The sequence below is a fragment of the Psittacula echo genome, assembly GCF_963264785.1.
Source record: "Psittacula echo genome assembly, chromosome: 2".
Classification (NCBI taxonomy): domain Eukaryota; kingdom Metazoa; phylum Chordata; class Aves; order Psittaciformes; family Psittacidae; genus Psittacula; species Psittacula echo.
The window spans coordinates 86,821,424-86,846,779 of record NC_137737.1 but is presented as its reverse complement, the minus strand read 5'-3'; the positions used below and the strand labels follow the sequence as shown (position 1 = coordinate 86,846,779).

The 25,356-nt window shown below is 39.3% G+C and overlaps 1 protein-coding gene across 1 annotated transcript; it reads right to left on the bottom strand.

Moving 5' to 3' along the window:
- Positions 1 to 6,079: 6,079 nt before the first annotated feature.
- Positions 6,080 to 25,090, bottom strand: NSUN2 (NOP2/Sun RNA methyltransferase 2). Its single transcript, XM_080611194.1, has 19 exons — positions 24,921 to 25,090; positions 24,685 to 24,842; positions 24,467 to 24,571; positions 24,258 to 24,363; positions 23,545 to 23,616; positions 22,171 to 22,255; positions 21,167 to 21,359; positions 20,705 to 20,779; positions 19,405 to 19,535; positions 15,785 to 15,858; positions 14,015 to 14,145; positions 13,334 to 13,430; positions 12,031 to 12,206; positions 11,407 to 11,499; positions 10,349 to 10,484; positions 8,972 to 9,052; positions 8,611 to 8,749; positions 7,543 to 7,582; positions 6,080 to 6,843 (listed from the first exon to the last, which is right to left on the bottom strand). Exons 1-19 carry the CDS (start codon positions 25,008 to 25,010, stop codon positions 6,414 to 6,416), a joined length of 2,412 nt encoding a protein of 803 aa, XP_080467320.1. The 5' UTR covers positions 25,011 to 25,090; the 3' UTR covers positions 6,080 to 6,413.
- Between the last annotated feature and the right edge of the window lie 266 nt (positions 25,091 to 25,356).

Below are 25,356 nucleotides of genomic sequence, written 5' to 3'. Positions count from 1 at the left end.
TCCTCAGCCAAGTTCTGAAGATCTCCAAGGATGGAGACCCACAGCCCCACTGGGCACCTTGCCTCAGTGCTCAACTCCTCATAAACTGGAATTTCCCTTGCTGCATCTTCTATCCTTTGCTGTGAGTCCCACCACTTTGCCTGGAGAAGTGGCTTTGTCTTTTCTATTGCCACCTGTTACTTACTAGAAGACAGCAATTAGATCTCACCTACCCTTTTTTCTCCAGGCTGAACAAATCCATTTTTCCCAGCTCACAGGCCATGGGCTCCAGCCTCCTAACCACATTGGTGGTCCCTCACTGGTGGACTTTTAAGCAGAAAAAGAATTCATAAAAGAATGAAAACTTCTATTTGCTGAAGTGAATGTAAAATAATACATGCATCTAAGGAAGAAATATGTGAAAAATGAGATTCAATTTGGCAAGAGAACTACAGGATATCAAGAAATCACTCTGCAGTTTGTTCTTACCTTGTTGAACAGCCCTAAAAAAACACTGATAAATAGATTCAAGGGAAAGGAATCAGCAGTTGATTTCAAGCTGACTGCCTGTTACTCCCTTTGAATCTCTCCTTTCTAAATAGTAATTAACGTATCTAAAAAGACGAACTATCCCTTTAAACAGATGGGGCTGTTCATGCACATAGTCTCAGTGAAAAGGTCTGAGGGACCAGAGAAAGAATGAGATAGTAATGAAATGTTAGCCGTAATGAAATAAACAAATTAGACATCTTCAAATTAGACAGCCCTGATAAGCATTATCTAAGGATGCCTAGAGATGTGGCTTCAGCTGCCTCAGAAGCCTTAGCAGTCATCTGAAAAACTGAGTTATGGGAGATTAGAAAAGAGCAGATGTCTCTGAAATGCTAGAAGAAAGGAGCTGGGAAATAATAAAACAATCAGCTTAACTTCAAGGCTGTCAATCTGGCACCTTCCGCAAGCCCTGAATTATTTTTACCATAACAATAAAAAAATACAGATCCAGGTAACTTAAGCTGATTTTGCAGCAATCAATTTAAACTCCCCCACCCCCCCCCCTTGCAAATGTATTACTAAGGTGTAGAGGAGCACATATTTCTAAGACCACTTCAGATCAGATGAGTGTACTTGTCCCTTCACACTCAAAACCAAGCCCTGAAAGCTAGGAAATGATAGGATATAGAAACATGCATAAAAAATAAGCTTACTATAAGCACCATAAGGTCTGTGCGTATGCAAATGCCAGATCTGGCACTGCAAAACTCAAGGAAGTGTTATAGTGTCCATAGCAGCAATTAAAGTTTCACAAGAAAAGTGGCAATGTTCAACAGTTCTGGGAAGTGGGAGGTTGGTTTCTTTTTGTCCTTGTGAACAGCCATTCAGGACGAAGGTGTCAGCTCACTGCTTCTCTGGATTCGTGCTTAAGATCCTATAGGTGCTAAGAAACTACATTACAGGGGACAGAGGGAACTTTCTTCAGAAAAGGCGGATATCTGGGCCACTAACAGGCAGTTCCATGTGTTATCTGTGAGAGAAGGTGCACATACAAAGAGGTAAGAGCTCCTCTTTCTCTGCAGTTTAGAGAGGTTTTTCATTAGTGTGATAGGTAACCTGTTGCAAACAGAGACCTGTGAGCACAGTGAGGGCCTTACAACAAATGGTGCACATACTCTGGCTACCTGGGCTATTCAAAGGCCTCTTAGCAACAGCCCAAACCTAAGAAAACACACTATCTTCCATCCATCATCTATCATCGTTACACTTTGTTGATTTTCTTTCTTTTTTAGGAGAGGGAAGAAGTTGGGTGGATTCAACCCTGCTCAGGATTGGAAGCTGCGCAATCTGAAATCCTAACTTGCAGGTGTAACAGGATTGCAAGTTAAGGTGGAGAGCCCCGCTCAGAAACCCAGACAGGACCTCAGAAGAGAGGATGAGAAGCAGTTTGCACTGCTGCCTCACTAGTAACTGTCCCCGAGAGCAGATCCATTACACACCGACCCAGACAGCAAGACTCAAAGCACTCAAACACTCTTTGCCTGTGGGACATACGTGCGTAGGCAGTGGACGAAGCTGGGAGCTTCTGGCTGTTCCTTTTTTATCATGATGTAGTCATGCCCTTCGGCTCCACTCTATACTGCAGTCAGAGATGAGAAGTGCCTTTTCTGCCTCTATAGCCTGTACTTCTAGAACAATGTATTGGTTCTCTAAATGGAGATCATGTGGCATTCCCATGAGTTCCAGCCTTTTTCTGCATTGAGAACTATTTTGAGGTGGAAAAGAGGTACACAGCTTTGCATTAAATATGATCCACATATTAATTATAGTTTTTAAAATCATCAAGTAATTTACATTCTCATCACGAGCGTGTCACCACACAAAAAGCCCTTCAGCAACGATTACTGAAAAATCTTTGCATTTCATTTTATTATCTCTTTCAGCTCAAGAGAACTTTGCACAGCACTAGCTGTATCTTCATGTGCAGTCAACTGGCACATTTTGAACAGCTGCACAGATCTGTGCCATCAAGAGAACAGCGATCTGAAAAATCAGAATATGAAAATGAAGTTTCAAGGCACAGAAATCCACCAAGAATATTCCGGAGTAAATGCAGTGGCATATACTTCCTGAAATTTAAAATGCTCATGGAGTAGCTAGGGGTTTGAGGGCAGTGATTACTCCCCTCTGAGCTGCTTGCAGGGCTGTATCTGCAGAACTGTGTCAAGCATAGGCCTCCTATTAGATTTGCCAGTGAACTGGAGATGGCTAGGAGGGTGCAATCTATGATGGATGAGGAGGGGAGAAGAGAGCTGGGTCTGTGTACCCTAGAGAAAATGGTTAGAGGTTTCGCCTGCTCTCTTCAACACCCCAACAAGTGGTTACAGAGAAGATGGAGCCAAACTTTTCTCAAGGGTGCAGTCAGTGATAGGACAAGGGGAACAGGCAGCGATTGTAGCAGGGAAAATGGGAACATGAAAAAAACTTCTTCCCCATGAGAATGGCTAAGGGCTAGAAGAGCTTGTCCAGAGAGTTGGAGCATTGTTGGATGGTGCTTGCAGCACTTGAAAATTCCTAAATTTTCAAGACAGAACTGGACAGAGCTCAGAGCAAACAGGCCTGTTTGTTGGGAATAACAGAACTGCTGTTGTAACCACACCGCTTTGCTGGGCCTTGTTTACAGGACTGGTCCTGGAAAGGCAGCAGGGCAAGACCATGTGCCAAGCCTCAGCTCCAGCAGCAATGTGGCACAAACACACCGTCACTTGCTTCTCGGGGTGGAGTTTTGCCACTGGAAGAAATGCATGCACTGATTTCCCTGTGCTGCAGCCCCAGACAGGGATTGTTCCAGGACCTAACCTGCTTGCTTTCACTGCCAAGACTAAATCTGAAGTTTTTAGGCAGGAATTTTTCAAGGGGTCTGTATACACTGAGAAGTCTCATTGGCTTCTAATAGCACTCAAGACATTTAAGAGAAAAATAAATCACTTCAGTGGCCCTACACCCTACACTACTGTATATTGATTTTGCATCAATCTAAAGTATGAAAATTATAACAAGCTTCCAAAGCAATTACTACCTTTAGATAAGTACTAAAGAAAAAGCTACAAAGGAATATCGCATGTGGTGTTTTCCCTCCTTTTCATTCTAGGCTTTTCAGTCAACAGATTATCTTCTGAAGGCTCCAGCTGCTTCTCCTAAGGACATCTCTAAGTAGAACATAATCACACCATTTAAATGCAGGAAACTTTTTCTTGCTCCCCCCTCTATCACATACAAAACCCCCCACCATCAGTGCAAAAATCTAGAGTCCTTTGTTTCCAAAAACCAGCAATGCTAACTAGAGGAATCTTCTGACTTTAAATCTTTAATAGGGACTGCTTACAAGGATGGACTTAGTGAACTTTTAACCTAACGATTTTTAAGGCTTTCATATTTTCAAACTTAACTTGATTGCACATTCTCTTTTGCCTTTCTTTTGTTTGCAGCAACCCACATTCAAAACCACCAAAGCAGAGGTTCAGCACCTGACCATCAAAGCTGCAGGAGGACATAACAGAGACAGACAAACAAATCACTCCCTGTTTCACTAGGCTCCCAGCCCAAGAAGCTAGGACAGCATTTTCAGCCACCATGTAGAGCTTTGGACATCTTCCTTCCTGGCAGTCAAGGCAAGACTAAATGGGACAGAGCAAGTGGTGTAAGCAACCTCAATCTCTGGGGCCTTTTGAGATAAGGAGTAAAACTGCTCATCAGCACAAGAAAATTACCCTCCCGGTTTCCTGATCAAATCTCCCACTTGCACTTGACAGGCAAAAAACAACTCCAAAAAAGGTCATAGATAACGCAGGACAATGGAACTCTTCAAAGGATTTAAAATGATGCAGATGCGGGCTCTTACCTATGACAAGTCTAAGTTATACTCAATTCCAGTCAGTTTATGATCCAATAAGCTACTTTTCTTTACCACCCAGATAATCTTTCTACTCTCATTTTAGTCTGCCCGTGGTAAGCTCAGTCCATAAAAAATCAAGATTCTTAATTTTCTATAAAGTTCTTCGCTTTTGGTGATTTGTCTGGATTGTCTATATCACAAGTATTCTTATCAGCTTGTCATAAACTTGTATCCTCAGCAGAGCCACTGACTGAAACAAAGCTTAAACTGCTGCTGAGGCACATCAGTAGACACAGGCATAATTCAAAAACTAATTCTGGTTTCTTCACATGAGTTTTAACACTTGACCTTCTAGTAATTTATGGAGATCATTACAGCATAAAAAGATTAGATGGATTAAAATCAAGTCATCCTCAGGGTTGAGTACTGCAGACTGTGATGGTGATGAGGATTTAAAAATGATCCTGGTCTTCCACTTCAAATGCCAGAATAAATGCAATGATGTTTCATGCTTGAAGTTTCAAGTTACTATTATTTTTTCCCTCATATGCTTGTCAGAATTAGAAATTGTACTCTGCATACACCTCGATTCAAAAGAAATTTCTCCTATGCTGCTCTTCAGCCTAAGGAGCAGACAAAAAAGCACCTGTCCAATTGTAGCTCCTGATTGAAAGAACAAACTCAAACGTTAGCAAACTACAACGGCAAGAACTGGTGTTTTATTAACCTATTTTACAGACTCTCAAGAGGAAATGAGTCCTGTCAATGGGTCTTCACTGCATGAGACTAGTATCTCATCAGAGGACATGGCATTATTTCACTTTTACATCTCTCCCTCAAGACTACTCCCTCTGATGAAGTAGTTCAAGGGCAAGCATCACAAAGTGCTGTAGCAAGGTACAGCAAATGGATCCGAGCCACATTAGGACGTCATCGGCAAAAATAAACATGGTGAAACTCAGTTTGACAAGCAACACAAATATTTGCATTGCCATGTGATTGGCATTGTCCTACAGAAGGACAATACCTTGTACCATGGGTTGCTTTCCTTTCAGGTCCACTTGATACAAGTACAAAGAATACTGCTGAAACTAAGCCACAAAGGATGGAATTTATATTATAAGTTTCTGAGGTAGCCAACTATTTTTTTTAAAGTCAGATTAGGTAAATTACCCTTCTGCACCTAAATAACCTCTTTTAGACATTTACTATACAACAATATTTATACCTCCACAGGGCTTTTTAAACTGTTATTTCAGCTATAAACAAGTATGCTGCAAAAATCAGAGATGACTCGCACCTGAAGAAATGATGGAGAAACAGATGACTGCAGCAGATTTGAGGGAAAGTCACAGACTTTTAAAACAGGCACATTTCAAGGTACAAGTCTCAGGCATGCTCAGCATAGCTGAAGATCTAAACAACATTCACTAGCTGTGCCTGTCAAGCAATCTGTCACTCTCAAGAAGAATTTCAGGCATCAGTCTCCAGCAAAATGCATTCTGCATTTTTGTTTCCAGATGCGTGGTTTTATTAACCAGGTTCTCAGTTATTTATCCTATACACGCATTTTTATGCATGCTCACACTGATTCCCTTACCCATTTAAGAACCTGTGTAAGTAGTCATCAGACTGGGTGGTAGATGGAGTAAGCAATATTAAGAGAAAACCATTCTTCTAGAACTAATGTGTTTTGAATGAAACAGGTGTTTTCTTCTGAAGGAATTCTTGACCAGTTACACAAGTAGCTTGTTTGTACACGCCACTATTCCATTTCAAATATGGGCTTTAGCTTTTACTGGCGCATGGTCTGTTGCCAGCAACAGACACAGAAACCCACCAGTAATACAGAGCTTAAAATGGTAAAAAGAAGACACACTTGAAAAGAAGTATCTTTATATATAGTTTTCGCTTAAAAAATAAAATAGGTGGAACTTTAAAAGAGGAACATCCCATTCCAAACAAAATTTTAAAATACACTTCCATGCTAAAAGCACAAGTCCGGATGTCAGCCTCATAGAAGCTGCCAAGTAACAGAGAAAGAAACCTAATCTTTCACAATACTCCTATCTGTGTCTTTGCTTTCTGGGATTACATGACTATTGGCATTTTTACCAGATTGATCTAAATCCTCGATTTTATTTTCTACTTCCATAGCACTGTTTTCCACAGGACTGTGGGAAGATTCTTCACCTATTTCTGCTTCCATTTTTGTAACTAAATCATGTTCTTTGTCTTCCACATCCATTCCTTCCTCTGTTTGTGCCAGCCTATGTTGAACTTCTTCCTCCGTTTTACTTTCCAATTCCTCATCTTTTTTACTTTCCGACTCCTCATCTTTCCTCTTTGCTTTAAACACTTCAACCCCCATCATCCTCAGGTAATGAAGTCTCTCATTCCTGGGCACAAAGGCACGGAGTGATGTCTTCCCTTGCCAACCACACAGCAGTATAGGGCACTGAAGATCATCAGGTTTTCTACAAACAAGCAGTTACATTCAGTCAACTATGAGAAAGTTCACCTTCAAAACTTAACCTTATAGCCATACCCTGTGTGCATGTACGTAAGTAAGTGCACAATCTTTAACACTGAATGCATTTTATGACTATTTACAGAAGACAAGTAAATTTGTCTTAACTTCTAATATCTAAACTTAACTTAATATCTAAACAGATGCCTGGCTGTTTACAAGCAAGCAACCAAAACAAATAAGCTCAGTGTTATTAAATTTCTGCAACAGGCAAAACAATTTTCTAGCTCTGGTTTCAAACTAATATAAGCAAAAGCAAGATGACAGCTTACATTTTAAAAGTTCTCAAGAGTTTCTAATAATACTTTTACAAAAAAAAAAGAACAACAAAAAAGTTTAGCTTTTTCTATTCCAAATACTGGACTTCACAGGGTAACAAACAATCAAACACACACACACAAATCACATGCAGTGATACTGTGAACCTCTGGCACAACTACTAGCTCTCCTTTATAAAGCTAAACTCTACAGCTGTTTTAAGAATACACAGGCAAGATAGCTTCTTTCCCTGTATATTCTTTATATCCTGTCTGGTGCTATTGTTGGCTTCACAGCCCCTCTATGCCTCCACTTCTGTTTTTGCTGAGTGAAAAATTCTTGTCTAAGTTATAAAACTGCATAAATGGAAAGCAACAATTCTACTTACGCAGGGTCTGGGTCGTACTTCAGAACTATACTTCCCATTGCTACAAGGAAAGGGAAGAGGGTGGGGGAACAAGACCAGAACAGATGAATTACTTGGTACAATGTTAAAATTACTGCAACTTGAAAATGTTCAAGAAAACAAGTTCTTAGACAGTCACAAAGCACGAGCTGTTAACAGTTATCTATGTCAGTACAGTGACCTATAGACAGTATCAGTTTTATTCCTTTTATTTTGTCTTTTTCTCCAGACCAAAGCGTTTCTATAATTCCAAAAGCAACTGCTAACCCTGCTCCCACACAAACAAAGAAATTCAACTAAAAAAACCACGTAGTGGATTACTTTACTCAGTGAACCTAGGAAGGAACTCTTACTTAAGTAAAACGAACATTAAGAGTATGCCAGCCCAAACTTTAGAAAAATTGTTCCTCCCATTTCATCTCATCAAACACTGAAGTACAAGGACCAGCGATGACATGGAAATAAAACAACATAAACAAAAGACAGAAAACCAGCCTTCATTTCTTCAAGCATCCAGCACAAAGGAAATAAAAACTTATTATGACTAGGCATTGATCCCCATATTTAAGAAAATAAAAACTTGAATAACTAAATTTGATACAGAAAATCATGATAAACAATTGCAGATGACAAACAGTTTCAGCTGGAGCACTAACACATAAGTATCAGTAGCACATATAAAATCTTTGATCATCAGGTATTTTAAATGCTGCCTCACACCACTGTGTCACAAAAGTCAAAGTTTGGCAACTCTTCTGTTCTCTGGAGTTCATAAACCTTAAAGGCTGAGATCAGAAAGGACTACAGTTTGTAGTAGCACACCTGGTTTCCATAATGCTTACTTACTTAATTACCAAGTATATTTAAGATAAATCCAGTCAAAATTTTTAGCAGTTTATGTGGCAGGATTCTCATAGTCTTTTCTATATATATATTATATATGTAGTATATTATATATAAAAATATATATAATATGTGTGCATATATGTTTTATATATATATAATACGTATATACAATCCTTTTGTCATAGCACAAATTAGAAGGCTTACCCATGTCTTTGACTTTCTTCTGTGTTTCACTGCTAAATTTACTTAAGAATGGATTTTCCTGGGTTAGCAGAATTTTAACATCTTCTATGCAGACATTTATAATCCTCGCATGAATGAATGGGTACAGAGTATAAATTCCCTGTTTAATAAATAAATATAATTATTTCAAAATGCAATCTCTACTTTCTGAAGAAAATTGTTAAATCAGTATTTTCTTTAGCTAATGTCAGAAAACAATTTTCACATTTTAGACCATACTGAAAATGTCAATTGTCATTAATCTGACAAAGTTAATGCCAGCCGTGCTATAGGCTTTAGGGGAAATGAAAGTATCTCCATTGAAAATACATTCTCAAATTACCTCTTGTGCTAATCTGAATGCACATCCAAACTGTTCCCCATCACTGTTGCGAGACCAGACTTTTATCCCTGTGTTAATAACCTGCAAACGGCAAAGCCAAAGATTATCATTAAGAAGTATAAATTCTAAATTACCACTCTGAACTTTGCTTTTTTCTCAACTGTTTCACTAAAAGGAGGAATAAAGAATAATTCTGCTGTAATGTTCATTTGCACTGGACACTAAATTAAATTAATGTGAAAATTAATTCAAGGGAAAAAGGAATCCCCACTATCAAAACACAGTTCTCTCTCAGCATAAACATTTCTTACTCCTCTTCATGTTTAAACCTGAACACTGTGAAGAAGTGGCAGTCTTAAAATGAAGGCAATGAACTATTAAGATCTAATTTTAATTTTACTTTGAGAAAGAATTTTCTGGGCAATTCTGGGAAAGTATTCAGTCAAGGACGGGATTTTTAAAATGCACAAGTGCTTAATATTAGGACACGACATCCTTTGCAGTACCCAGAGTCTCACTACCTAACATAACCAACAAAATTTTAAGGAACTGGTGCATTATGTAGCCACTTCCTATATGTTAGATAAAAGTGTAATTATTTATCCATCTCAAAGATCTGCTGCAAAGATGTAATGAGTATCTTTGGACATCTTCAAGATTTGATTGGACGAGGCCCTGAACTCTCTTATCTAGCTTTGAAGTTAGCTCTGCTTGGGGCAGGAAGGAAGCTGGACTAGATAACCCCATTCTAACTTAAATTATTCAACAAGTTGTAAGACAAATCTTTAGCATTTGCAAAGCATTTTCTATGGGGAGTCATATAAAAAATATATATATAATTTTCCCCTATAATTCACAAAAAATACTTCTTATCCCATTACCATTCAGCTTAATTAACTTTCCAAAATGTTCAGTAGTTGAAATTACTTAAACAATGTCCCCATGTAACACAGCCAGCTAATAACTGAGCTGAAGTTAACCATTATTTTTTGGTAGGTTTTCAAAGCTCTTAATACTTTTATAATTAAGGGGCTCATAAATACAAAAGCCTTAGTGTAAACTCATGAAAGTAACTGAAAAGCATGCAAAAACACTAGTACACACACGACAGTTATAGATTCACTCCTCTATTCTTAAGTTCTCTTGCATCTGCCAAAAAACATACTGATTTTAACCTTGGAGATTGTTATTTACTTTTTTATTTACTCAGAAGCAACTCTTCATCTCTTGAAGAAAACATTCATACAAAAAAAACCCTCAAACAAGGCCTATCAGAGGGCTAATCTTCTATATAAACAAGCTCAGCAATAAAGTTCAAGGCAACATTCACTGATGTTTATAATCTCCGTTGTGAAAACCTGAAGAGATAAACCATACCTTCATCTTCTCACTGTTGTTCAGAAGCACATTTCTTAGCTCCTTAGAAACCATGTACAGCTGTCTCTTCTTTCCTTCTTGAGTTCGGGTTAGTAAATTCATCTTGGGAAATGATGGGTCCAATGCATAAAACTCCCTGTGGCCATAATACTTGTTTTGATTAACTAAGCAATGAAATTGCATACTCAAAATGCGTGGGTCAGCCCATTTCCTCCACCTATTTCTGCAAACACTTAACACTGGCTTCAGAACTAGACTTTCTAAGATGCATGTGTCCTGGTTTAGCAGTAGCAGTCATTTTTCCTCCTTCTTAGTAGCTGGTGCAGCGCTGTGGTTTTGACTTTCGGCCTGGGATACTGATAAAGCCGATGTTTTCAGTTGCTGGTCAGAATGTTTACCCTGACCAAGGACTTTGTGAGTCTCATGCTCTGCCAGGGAGGAGGGGAAGCTGGGAGGAAGCAGGGACAGGACACCTGACCCAAACTAGCCAAAGAGGTATTCTATACCACAGCACGTCATGCCCAGGATGTAACTGAGAGTATCCGGAAGGGCTGGATCACTGCGGGGTGGGGGCGAGGTACCAGTCAGTGAGCGGTTGTATTCTCTTCCCTTGCTATTTCCTTTATCATTATTATTATTGGTGGTACCAGTAGTGGTTTGTGTTATACCTTAGTTATTAAACTGTTCTTATCTCAACCTGTGGGAGTTGCATTCTTTCGATTCTCCTCCCCGTCCCTCCAGGAGTGGGGAGAAGAAAAAGGGGGGGAGAAGTAGACTGTGTGGTTCTAATTTACGGCCTGGGCTTAAATCACGACAGCATGACATCAGAAAAGACAAGTTGTCATAGACACGAAGATACACTTGAAAATTTCCAGTGCAAACTATAGTTGGCTATTTTCATATAAGAGTTTTAAGTGTTGAAGAGAGGGGCACGTGGTGCAAAGTCAGGGAAAAGTTTTATGTATGACCAGCTGGACCCATCTTTTCTGATGAAGTGAACTGATGTTCTTTAAACTACTAGGAATCTTATGGCCAAAACAGAAACATTTTTTTCTTACTGGATAGGAAGGAACAATGGATCATCTTCAGGGAGAAACACAAAAGGGTCTTCTTTAAAACCAAACAACTTCATTTTTTTAGATGGTGGTGGTCTGAAAAGAAAATGATATTGCAGTTTCAATTTTAATAAAAGTACCTGGTTTAAACTCAGTATATTCAGTTCATTTGGTCAACATTTGTCTTGCGGTAATACACCATACACAAAATACACCAAACAGAATACTGACATTTTCCTGCGCTTCATTAAAAAAAACACTACCCACAACTTAACTTCCTCATTTTAAGAAGTGAAAGCAATGCTTGAAAACAGAAACCATAGAAACAGTAAACAGAAATTTCTGAGTTGTGAAGACAGTGAAGTTCTTCCAAAGGTTGACTTCTGAAAGTTTTTTTTTCCTTAACAGAGAAGAAAGGACTAACAGACTTTACAAATGCTAGCAAGAAAAGTATTATTTCCTAACCTGCTGAAATACAAAACAGAAAATGTGGAAATAGAAGACAACTGATCAAATTAATTTATTCTTCTTGATCAACTTCTAAATGAGTCCAATAACAAAAGAACTATAGAATGCTCAGCAATTACGAATCTGTCACAGGACAAATACTGAGACATGGCCTCTTACCCACATACTCCTTCCTTTTTGCTTTGTTCAGTGTTTGAATTCTGCAATTCTTGCTTTTTCTTAGACTCTTCATTTTCATCAAGTGTTGGTTCTTCAGTAATACGTTCAGAACCATTATCTGAATTGGCTGCTGTCACTTCAGCATCTCCTGTTCTTTGCAGTAATTTCTGATGAACCTATTTCAAATTACAGTATTTTCAACAAAGCAAAAATAGTGTCTAAGTTGTAATAACAGGTACCTATATTCTCTCTTTGCACGTACTTAATGCTTATCAATTTGAATGTTAGGGCTTAAACAGATCCATTTAGGGAGTTAATCTGATTACTAAGTGAAGATACCATTACAAGTTGCATTTACCTCTAGTACTGATCTGGACAATTTCTTACTAACTGTTCAGGAAAGCTATTTTTGTACCATTTACAAAATCGTGTTCAAGCACTCAAAGAGAAGACTATTTTAAGTCAGGATCTCCTGCTTTCCTCCTAGCACTCAAAATGACTCACACATCTTGCTGCTGCACACTTTCTGTAAGAGTGCTACAACATTAAACTTAGAACACCATAAACTGTTTGCATGACGCTTGCTTCTGAATAAATGCTTCTTCCTTACTGCCACATACACTTGACTCATATGGTGTTCTAATGATGCAAATCAAATAAACAGAAACAGCTAAAAAGGGTACACAAAAGAAGTTTCTCTCAAAGATATCAGCAACATAAGAGATCAAATACATCATGTCAACTTAAAATCCTGTTGACAGGATTTTAAAGACAATTGACGACAAATGGATTAAAGTCAGGTGGCTGAAGCTGCTGCTGCTCCTAACAGGTTTATATCCATTCCCCTGGCTGCTGAGCTGCTAGACTAATCTGTTGGTGAATCACTTCTGAGCAACCAGCCCAGAATAAGATAAACGGAAATCAGAATTTGCTTACAACACAGCAGAAAAAAAAGACTTCAGCAGGACCACACACAGCTGAAGGAAGTGACAGCTCTAGTGGCCCAATCTGATCTGCTTCTGTAATTCTTTGAAAAATCTTAGCTTTAGGTTCAGGTTTTACCTTGCTATTTTACTAGGATTTCAAAATTCCATCCCACCCTTTTTTTTTTAGATTCTTTTTTTTTTTTTTTTTTTTTTAGTTCTTAAGGGATTTAGGAATTTATTTTTAATTGACAATCTGAACTATGACTGAAAGGCAGATACAAAACAGTTACAGTATATTTTCTATCATACAAGCTTTCCAAAAATAATCCAGAAATGTTATTAAAAGTTAACCTTTTAGCTCCTTTAAAAAAAGTTACCTTAGGCTGGCGTTTATTCCATGGCATTGTTGATTTTTTTATTAACACAGCCACAAAGAAACCTCCCGTGTTCTGATGATGTGGCAATATCCTAAGACTAGAGGGGGAAAAAAAATGTTGCAATGTATTCATCAGCAGCATTCAGGCTTTCACAGTACTAGAAGCATAACATTTATATTTATGTTCAGGGTAAACTAAGTATTCCCAGTAGGATTGTGCAGATCTGATTTATCAAGCTAGAAACAGGATCTAAAATAGAACATCCTGGCAAAACAACTTACACCAGTGCAATGCATTCACTTCACTATTCACTATTCTGAGTTTTAATGTCTCATTTCTATAATTTACTTTTAGAACAGTTACGGAAAGTAATTAATAACAAGTAAGTCACTTTTAAAATGTTAAAGTTTTTACACTTTTCCAGCAATTTAGGCTCTGTATCTCTACTGGATGCAAAGAATTTGGCCTGCTTGTGTGAGTACTTATTCCTTGTAAGCAACTTCCAATAATTTCTCTCAGTTCACTGGAATTTAAATATTGTGTACTGTCATTACACATAAAACAATTAAAATATCCTGAGACCTATACAAGCATATTCCTAATCTGACCTAATTATAATTTGCCCACCCCCACACAAAATAAACATCAAAACCTAATAAAATCTACTCTGGGAAAACTTACCAACGCTCTAGATTCATTGACTTCAGCTTCTCTTCATCTTTTACAGGAAACATAGTGGGACGTATTTGTGTTTGTCTATTTGAAGGCACATCTTTCCACTCTTCAAGCCACTGTCCATCTTTCAGCATTACCTTCAAAGGAGTAAATATAAATACTGTGAAGAATACGCACCACCATTTTACAAGTTTTAATTAAAATACTTTCAAACCAAGGTTCAGATGCTAAAAAGGGAAGTTATTTTCTGGTATAGTAAATTAAGTTCTTTAAAGTATATTGTTTCTTTGTGCACTGTATGCGTGCATGAGATTCTTGCCAGCTGTACCTCTTAGCTTCTTGTATGCTTCACGAAGCGTGTAGTCAAGTAAAGACTTGTGCAGAATAAAATGCAGTGATCTCTGATAACTTGCTACAACATACAGACTGCCAAAATCCAAAGGAAGAGCAGTGGTAGAATATATAAAATTAGTAAGACATCAGATTTAAGATACACTACTTTTTTGCCATAACACTGGCTGTGAAACATTCTGCTATAGGCAGCTTCTGTGCAATATACAAAGAGGATACTGCAGCCTAATAAGGGTTTAAAAACAAGGAATCCCAATTTCATTACATAAGAAAGATCCAAGAATGCAACACAACAGCTTGGTAAGCATGGAGCCCCTGCCACAGCATATATAGGTTATGATAAAGATGTTTTCAAGGGAAGTTACTGAAGAACCATGAATTCTGTAGTACCTGTATTTTTAACCAGGATTCAGAACATATCTATAACTGCCCTCTAAGATTAATTATATAATATAATATTATAGGGAATAAGATATACTCTTAGGGATCTTTATATATATATATATATATGCACAGTAGCTCTATGCAGTAAAAATTTAGTGAAATTAAAATCATAAGCCAGTTATGCATTTTACATTTATCCTTCAGTTACTAGCATGAAATTTAATTTTTCAGAACTTTCAGAAGAAAGAAACCAGCTAGTTTCTAGGCTGAATTTCCAATGGCAGAACATAAACAAATCTTTATTCCATCCATCTTGTGGACAGGCATAAATCTGCAAACTACCATTGCAAGAGACTAGTGAAATGGGGAGAGAAGACAGAGCCACCAAGGGGGTCACAAAGGCACACGCTCATAATTAGAAGTTCATCAGAGCTTCTTTTCCTATACCAGGAAGACCTTCTACTCTTCTTGATTATACTCTTATCAAGAAGCTGAAGCAGCTTTGGAGGGTTTTGCTCCTCTCTGCTAGTCTGTTTCCAGAACTGAAATCACGGAAGTTGTGGAACAGAATATATAATTCCATTAATATTCTAGGATTACTCACAGCACTGCAGATTTTATTGCTGACTTCCAGAAAGGGTTTAACAGCTTTTACTTCCAAATGATCGAAACAGACCAGCTAAAGAACTGTAAAATCTAACACTCACAGGCTGTACAGACAGGAGGCATAACTTAAAAAGTGGCTGAAATTATGTTGCCACCTACAGGCCACATGTGCACATTAGAAAAGGGAATTCTATAAAATACAGGAGACAGCAAAGAAAGCTAGAGGAAAAAGATGACAGCAGATGAGAAGTAAGAACTTACCATTAGAAAAGTTTTTAGCCCTCTCCCCTACAATGCTATATTGTCTAAAACTCTAAACAGCAAATCACTATCATTACTTCAGCTCAATCTAATGTTTTGAAATGTTAAACTTCAGTATCTCCCTAATTTAACATTCTACCACAAAGAACTTCACAGAAGTATTAAGTTCAGTACCTTCCATTTTGTAATTCCTGGCATCCTCTTCAAACCTGGTAACTCAGAAGAGACATCAGCAAGTTCTAAGGCACCTGAAATCAAGAATATACACATTCTTTAAAACAGATTTGAGAGTTGTGTTCCTAATTAAGTTTTCCTTAGTTTTCTGTCAAGTTTTAAGACCAGTTTAAGACCATTGCTTTTTAAAACTTTCAAGGAACAAAACATTACACAAGCACTGCCATGTAAATTAACCAGACAGATGGCAAGAACTGTTCGTAATAACTCCATAAATTTGCAACCTATAAATTAAACAAAACATAATGATATTTTCTGTAGCAGCTGCATAGAGTAATACTGTACAACCCATATCATAAATGTCAGTGTTCCAGGCAATGCAGTCTTAGAAGTTTTTATCCTCACTTACTCAGCATCTCTCAGAAAGGTACTCTTTTGGGATGACTAAGCCTTTTAAAATGCTTGATAAATTCTCATTTTATGGACTTAAAATCTTAATTTATTCCAGTGCGACAGGAAAAAGAATTTATTATTTTTTAAATGGAAAGGAAAATTTCAAACTGTACATGGACCCACTTAAACAGTTCCAGAGGAGTGCCATGAAGATTATCAGAGGGCTGGTGCACCTCTCCTATAAAGACAGGCTGAGAGAGCTGGGGCTGTGCAGCCTGGAGAAGGTTCAAGGGAGATCTTATAGCAGCCTTCCAGTACCTAAAAGGCGGCTACAAGGAAGCTGGATAGGGACTTTCTACAAGGGTGTGTAGGGATAGGACAAGAGGTAATGGCTTTAAGCTGAAAGAGAGTAGATTTAGCTTAGATACAAGGAAGAAATTCTTTACTGTGAGAGTGGTGTGGCACTAGCACAGGTTGCTCAGAGAAGTTGTGGCTGCCTCATCCCTGTCAGTGTTCAAGGCCAGGTTGGATGGGGCTTTGAGCAACATGGTCTAGTGGAAAGCGTCCCTGCCCATGGCAGGGGGGCTGGAACTAGATGATCTTTAAGGTCCCTTCCAAACCAAACCATCCTATGATTCTACGACAAAAGGTGATGTGCCTAGAATACATACTACTACAAATAACATATAAATACATCATGCTACAAATACATATAAAATAAATACATCTACAAATGACATCAGAGTATAACTTCCTCTACTGAATAAGAACTTCAAGCTGCCCCAAGTCCAGAAAGAATGGTATAAAAACTTACTGTTTAAATAGGTGATCTCTCTAAAGAAGAGTAACCTGAAAATTTCTTTTTTCTGATTCTGAATTCTAACAGCTAGGTAGGCTTTTCCTCATGTTGTACACAATTTAACAACCTGTTCGAAATGAATAACCATTTACTCTTACAGTGACACTTTAAGCAGGTCTTAAATAAATGACTAATACATGAATTTATGGATGAATTCCAAAAAGACATTTCAGATCTGATTAAACCTGATGTTTGCACTCGTCCTTTAAATATTCCTGCCTACCTACAGCGTGACTTCAACTGATACCTCAAGACTACATCAGACTGAGCGGGCACTAAATAGTTTGTCAGAAACACTACAATTTTCAGTAGAGAAACATGGTACAAAAGTGCTTTTTTCTTACTTCAGCCCTAAGGGGAAAGCAATCTCTGATCTGCTCTACAAGGAGCCGTGTAACACAGTGCTAGGATTAAGTTAACACCCAAGAACCAACAAACCTTCTATACTGACCTGAGCAAATACTTGAGGTTCAATGCCCCCTGCAGACTACTGTGCTACTTCATCCTTCTTTCGCTACACCTACATTCAAGCCCCAAGGATAACATTCACTCACTGGGACACCTCCACTGGGCAGAGAACAGATCCAAATGCCATAATAGCCAGTCAAGATCCTTATTTTCAAGTACTCAATTTGCCCCAGATGCTGCAATTGTTGGCCTCATTAACATCCATACTGCTTTATGATCCTACCCAAATTAGTCCTTACTGCCTTCCAACCATCTTTAACCTTAACTGTGGTGTACTACAGCCTTCAATAAGCCAAGCATACTATCATTTACTTGAAACGTGTCTATGTTGTAGAACATGTTATTCTCTCACTCATCTACCAAACAAACAATCTCTAAAAATGTCCTTTGACTGGAAATTGAATAGTCAATTCCTAATTATCTCCAGGCATTTTAGCTAAACTGCTGTTTCTAAGTGTCCTGGGTTGAGCAGTAGCAGTCATTTTTCTCCTTCTTAGTAGCTGCTGCAGTGCCATGGTTTTGATTTTCAGCCTGGGAACAGCACTGATAACACCGATGTTTTTAATTGCTGCTCAGTAATGTTTAGTTTGACCAAGAACTTTCTGAGTCTCATCCTTTGCCAGGGAGGAGGGGAAGCCGGGAGGAAGCAGAGACAGGACACCTGGCCCAAACTAACCAAAAAGGTATTCCATACCACAGCACGTCATGCCTAGTAAATAAACTGGGGCCAGTTAACCCAAAGGGCTAGACCACTGCTCGGTCGGGCGGGGGATCGGTCGGCAGGTGGTCAGCAGTTCTATTCTCTTCCCTTGTTATTTCCCTTATCATTATTATTATTGGTGGCAGCAGTGGTTTGTGTTATACCTTAGTTACTGGACTGTTCTTATCTCAACCTGCGGGAGTTACATTCTTTCGATTCTCCTCCCCATCCCCCCGGGAGCAGGGGGAGGAAGAAGGGGGAGTGAGCAAAAGGTTGCGTGGTTTCTGAGCTGGGCTTAAACCACGACACTAAGACAATGAAATTTCACATGTAATTGGAGGCCAGAATAGTGACTGGCACAAAGAAAACATTAAGCAAAACAGACTAGTCTACTTCCAGAACCAGCTCAGCTCCAGAGGCAATACAACTCCTGCTCTGTACAAGGCTCAACTTAGTCTATGGAACTTTTAATGTGAAATTCAGTTAGGTATCTCCAAACTTCAGGTTACTGACTCAGAAAAAAGTGTCCATCAGCTCAACACCAGAAATTTGGGCTACTAAACCCTTCTATCACAAACTGATGCAGTGAAGCTTCCCTACTTATCTCAATTTTTCTACCTCTTGTTACTTCAGATGATAAAGACCTAAGAGCAACTTAAGCAAGCCTTCATATGCAAGTCAAAAGTGTAAAAAAAACCCCATAAGCTTAAAGACTTTAGAAGTCCAAGTATGCCAAACTGTGGGTCAAAGGATGCTAAAGGTATCAGTGACTTCCACCTGCTGGTGCACAGTAACATTCCTCTAATTGCTTAAGTATACTCTGGGCTTTTTACTCCTATAGCATACAGCACTAGTGTCCCACACCATGTTTTCCAAAGGAAATATGAATATCAGACGTGGAATCCAAACAGCGGAATCAGTTAGCAGAAGCAAGATAACACAGACTGAATTCCACTGATCTGTAGAAGTCTTTTGTGTATTACGAACATAACTTGTTCAGGCTTTATATCTGCATCCTATTTAGGCCCACTTAAGATGACTGCTCCTATCAACACCGGTAAAATCCTACGGGTACCAAAAAATGGCTGCAGTTTTGCATACTAGGAGCATGTTACCTACACTAAGCTTATTACTAGTAGTTTCATACACATACTGTTTTTTGGGCTGAGGAAAAGATTTCCCCACCTTGGGAATTCTCACCTTGGCTCTTTTCCAGCAGAGATGCGATCACAGCTTCATTTTCAATGGGGTTCAACGAACACGTGGAATACACCATCCTCCCACCTTCTGCCAGCTGTTCAACACCACGGGTTGCAATTCTTAACTGCAATCTAACAGAACACCAGGTCTAACCAGATCTAGCCAGGTATCATTCAGGAACCAGAAAGATCTGTCATCAAGTTTCTTACACATGAAGCTATACTGCAGGCACATAATGCTCCAATGACTAAGCCAGCACTTAACCAAGCTCCACAGCTGTCATCAGTACACAAAGTAAACTCAGCTTTAAACTAAGTCAGCTTAGTGCAGACTTGCTGCCTATACTGCAGACACACTCACAATTACATCTACTAAAACAGCAATTAGGTCAAACATTAACACTATTGCATGGTAACTTTTAACATAATGCTCTGTATGTTGCTCTCTCTAGTGCCCCATTAAGATTATAATAAAGTACTCCACAGAAAAATAACACCCCAAAACCTGGCTCTCCTTCTCAGAAATCTAGTTAAAATGAGGAGCAATCTATTACAAATATGGACAACACAGCTTAGCTAGCATTGGCTTTCTGAGAAAAGTATCACTGAGTCAGATAATAAGCTTATATAATATAATATATATATAATATATGCAGATAACTACCTGCATACTGACAACTGAAATAGAACCTGCAATTATGAGTTATCTAGCAGTAACACCACAGGTCAGCTGAGACACAGTAATTGACAGCATTCCCAGCTTGTTACAAAGGCACAGTAAAATGTTCTAAGCTTTTCCATCTGTGTTTAAATTACTGCTTTTTACCATGTGCCTGCACTAGGCTAAGTACTCATTCACCATCATTTAACATAAATCAGTCTCAGGTAACTGAAACCGTGTATGTATCATCTCTAATATTCTTAAGACTTTAAAACATTTCTATTAAATCTTACAAGTTGCTGTATTTTCCAACAGTATTTTACCTGCCTAAACATTAAGAATCCCAACCAAATTATTTGTTCCCTCTTTCATTAGCTACCTTGTCTAAATTAATTCAATGAATGTTAGTATGTCAGATATTCTTAAGAATACAAGCAATTTAGATTCATAGACTTCACTCCTCATATCTGAAACACTATACTTTCCCTGAATGGCACATCCGCTCTTGATCTGAGAGAAAAGCGACTCTTCTCAGTCTCTGCTTTGTCATACATTAACATATGAATGCATGCAGATGTTAAAGCTCCAGGAAAAGGAGGAGAGAGAAACGAAAGTGCAGATGTGTAATAAGCATTTTTACCCATGGAGCTGTAAACTGTTTTGTGTTGTCCACTTCTTCCATACATCAATGTTTTTCCTCATAGTTCCATCTCCACTGTAACAGAGGTCAAACAGATTTTTATTATTTGTGGCTGAAACTTCATATCCAAGTCATTTATAGCAGCAAAGTATTAACAGTCCCTCTCCCACATTAACTAGTCCTCCTATGCCATACTGTTTGCTTCAATGCCATCTTTGTATTTCAGAATCCTGAGCCTAAGTTCAAAATTAGTCCAAATTTAAGTACCACTTAGAATGAAAAATGTTCACCTTGATTTGGTATCCTCTTACCCAAGACAGTTTAAGGCATTCACCTTCTTTGGTAGTTACTATAAATCATAACTCACTAAACAACTCAAAAAGCATAACTCAGTAAGACAAAAATTGTAGCACTGCACTTAGTGCACTAAAATCTGTGCACTGAAGACTGCATGCAAGATACCTGCAGGGGACGTCACATAATATCCTGTCATAGAAGAGGACCTCTTTTCTTCCATCAACATCTATTTGTAGATTAGGAATGCTGGAGGCATCATGATTTACCACCATGATGCATGGACTGTTTAACCTCTTAGCCTGATGAACCAGCAAATAGCAGCGCTTGTTGTCGACATCATTAGCAATTACAAAACCCTCTGGAAACAAAAATATTGGGAAGATGCTTTACTATTCAACAGCTAAGTAATTTTACATAGTTTACTGCTTTATCTTCAAAGTTGTCTAAGCCTTTCACTAAAGACTTTTACTCAAAAGACTACTTACGAATAGAGGACCCCTTACTGAACACAAAATAGGATGAAGTATGCTGAGGTTTAACTGATGTGTCAAATACAGTCTCAATAGTTCTAGCTTCCATGCAGGAACAAGCAGCAACTTCTCAAAGTAAAACCTTTGTAACAGAAAGAACCTCCACTGCCACTGAAGACAATCTCTGTACATCATCAGATTTCCAGAAGAATTCAGAAAGAATCCACTCCCCCCAACTTCACAATTTCCATGGGCAATATTTTCTGTAAGAATCTAACTGAAAGTAAAGACTCTGAAGCTTAAAAAAAAATAAAGGAGATAAATATAACGACCATTCTAAGGCTAAAGCTCCCGAATCCAGTGTTTGCAGGACACAACTAAAACACAAGGGCTTATGGGCCACCACCTACTAGGTAAACCTGATATATATAAAAAAATTAAGAGCTTATCAGATCCAGCGTAGTCTGAACTGTGAAGATATCTATCTATATCTATATGTAACCTATCTCTCTCTTCTAGCCAAGGAAGCCCACAAAGTTTCAAGGCAAAGGTGGGGGTACTTCCCATCTTGTATCACTCCAACACACTGGGGATTCAAAATGTAGTTAAATGCAGTTACTTATCTGTAATAATTATAACAATCAAGAAAACGCAGAAATTCAAAGTCACAAAAGTTTTTGGTAGTTTTTCCAGACTTACTGGGAAAAGGATCATTCATGTCTGCATGTAGCATTTCAATCAGTTGAGCAGTCTTAGATCCAGGTGCAGCACACATATCTAGAATCTGCAAACAGCAGAAAATTAAATAACAAGTCCTACCTTTACGTGGTTTTTAAGTCTGAGAAATTTACTATGTGTTCTTGTTGAAATTAAATATTTTTGCATACAGTTACAGAGTTATAATTGTTCTGAAGACCAATTTACAAAAACATAAAGTACAGTTCTGTTTTACGTATGCTTTATCTCTGAGAGTCTAATATGTAAAAAGGACTTTAGTTTGTAGGAAACACACACCAGCTGAAAAAGAAAGATCTGAAAGAGAAATATGAATATAGATGGGGTATATGGTCCTTTTTTCAGCGCACAAACAATTTCAGTTTAAGTTAGCTGGAACTTCATATATTAACTTTTAACTTCATTATAACTTCACACACTAAAGAGCAAGTGGTATTTTTCTTTAACTATCAGTAAATTAATCAGCCAAGTTGACTGTACAGATTTCATAAAAATTAAGTGCTATCTCTCCACACACATTTGCATTTTAATGCCAAAAAAATCAGGGCAGTATAAACTGCTTTTTTCTAATATCCTTGAAGAAGCACTTGGGAATTATCTGAATTGTCCTCAGCAGCAGAACAGAACAGCACGGACACCAACACCTGATTTCTAGCATTATTTCTTACTCCTGGTTCATCACAAACTTGGCTTGTGATTGAGTCATTCATACAGTCACTTTCACAGCAAACCATTTGACAGCTAACACTGCTTTCTTAAGTAAGGAAGCTTAGAGTCTTTCTTTTTGCCTAGTTATGCAAACATATGACTATCTTCTGGACCTTTAGCTCCAGAAATGTTAGCTGAAATTGTACAACAGGATAAAAGACAGGGATGGATCTGCTCCAGTTCCCATACAAGCTCCTGCCATGAACAAGACTAACCTGGATGACAGACCGCAGAGAGATGCAAAGAGCATTTATGAAGAGCTTCAGGGAGCACGTGATAAGCACTGCTTAATGCATCATGAAACACACTCAGTAAGACAGTGTCACACCTGCCATTTAAAGTAACAGTTGTAACACTGCCAGTTTCCACTTGTGAGATAATGCATAAAATAATGAAAAATAAGCAAGCCTAAACATGCTTTAAAATTATCCAGCAAGCTAATGGTGAGGGAAAAACAAATTGTGAAAAACAGATTAAAAATTAACACAACCACAGAGAGGTTTGATGGCCATCAAGCTGATTTTTGCATAAGAGAATTTTGTACCAGCCTTAATACTGCTCTTGTAATTTGTAGTGTAATCAAACTATCTACTAGGAAAAAATCCAGTACACAGCATATTCTAGAGTTACCTTATGATGAGGGTTAACATTAAGGAGCAGAGGTGGGATCATACTAACAGCCTCCTGTCGACTGATATTTCCCTTGAAAGGAAAAAAAGAACAAAAAGAAAGATCAGCACCCCCTTCTTTTTATTGCACAAGAGAGCACATTTCTTTTGCAATATATTTTTTTTAAATCTCTATAAAATAAATTAAAGCAATCTAAACCACACTATTATAAATTCAGGATTGAATTTTGGTAGCGTGTAACAACAAAAAAATCAACATTTTTCACCCAACTGAAGTCTCTGGTAACAGCATATTTACTCTAATTTTGTTAAATCTACAGATATAATTTCTGCTCAGTAGAGATGGGAAACTGGCTTCAAACAAGTGAGAAACATCCATTACTAAAGGTAAGCGTTGTTATGTATACACACACGCTTTTTACTGAATTTAAACACTTGTTTTCTAAGAGCAACTCATTATTTTACAGGGACTCATTTTCACATTCTCAAGCAAAAACCAAATGCAATTAGCATAGGAGAAATACTTGTAACTGCAGTTATGTGCCAGTCGTAGGATGAATCACTGTCAACACCAACATTAAACTGAGATTCTTTTGAGCTACTTAGCTGCTGAGAGAAAAGGTACAGTCTCAATGCCTCATAACACAGTTAAATAAAACATGGCTTGGGATTTGCAAGAGAAAAGAAACAAATCAAGGTGTATCTAGGACTTACACATTCTGTCTCGCTAACCAGAAACTGATGAAACTTCTCTAGCTGTGGTGACTTGCGCAATATTTTTCTGCTCAGGTTGGTGTGCCAGGCTAGCTCTTCTGGATACCTGGGGCAAAGAGGCAGAAGAAAGGCAAAGGCAAATGAAACCAATTTGTCAGGCTGGATGTCGGGACTGCACAGGATGTCTGTTGGACTTGCACCTCGCTCACCAGCTCAGCGACTGTGGCATTTCGACCTTCTGGCCATCCACTTCCAGGTCCTCCAGCTCCTTGAAGTACTTTTCCTTTAAGCAGTGGAGAATCTCTCTGGCGTGGCTGCACAGGAGGGAGACACACAAGATGAGGAAGGATGAGGAAGTCGCCTTCCCCAGGCAGCAGGTAAAACCGGCGGGTACCTCCGTCCCCCTGGTCCCCTGCCCAGCCCCTACCTGCGGTAGCCGGTGATGCGCAGCGTGGCGGGCAGCGGCTCCCTCAGCGCCGCCATGAAGTCTCCCCACTCTCCGTCGGGCACGATGCCCAGCTCCCGGTAGTACCGCTCGAACAGCTCATTCTCCTTCACGATCTCGGGGTAGCCGCCGGCCCAGCCCTGAAACACGCCGGCACCGTCAGCCCGGCGGCGCTGCCGCTCCCCTCCCCTCCCCTCCCCTCCCCTCCCGGCTCTCACCGCCTGGTCCCCACCGCCGCCGCCGCCGCTGTCACCGCCTCTCTCCTGCCGCTGCTGCTGCCGCCTGCGGTCGCGCGCGCGGCGGCCCATGGCGGCCAGGCGCCGCACGAGCCCCACCACGCGCCGCGCCGTCGGCGCGGCCGCTCCCGCCCCTCACGAGCACAGGGGCCGCGGGCACCCACGGCCGCGGCGCCGCGTGCTCGCGCCGGCGATGCGCATGCGCTAGCCCTGCCCCCAAGCGCGTCTTCCGGGTCACTTCCGTGCCTTCGGTGCCGGTGCCGCCGCCACCGCGGCGGAACTTCCGTTCCAGAAGCGCCTCTCCGCCCGCGGCAACCCCACCAACCGGAGGGTGGAGGCAGCGGTGCCGGTCACGCCCCCCCGCGGTGCCGATTGGTCCGCGGTGCCGGTGGGTGTGCCCTCGGCCGGCTGATGAATG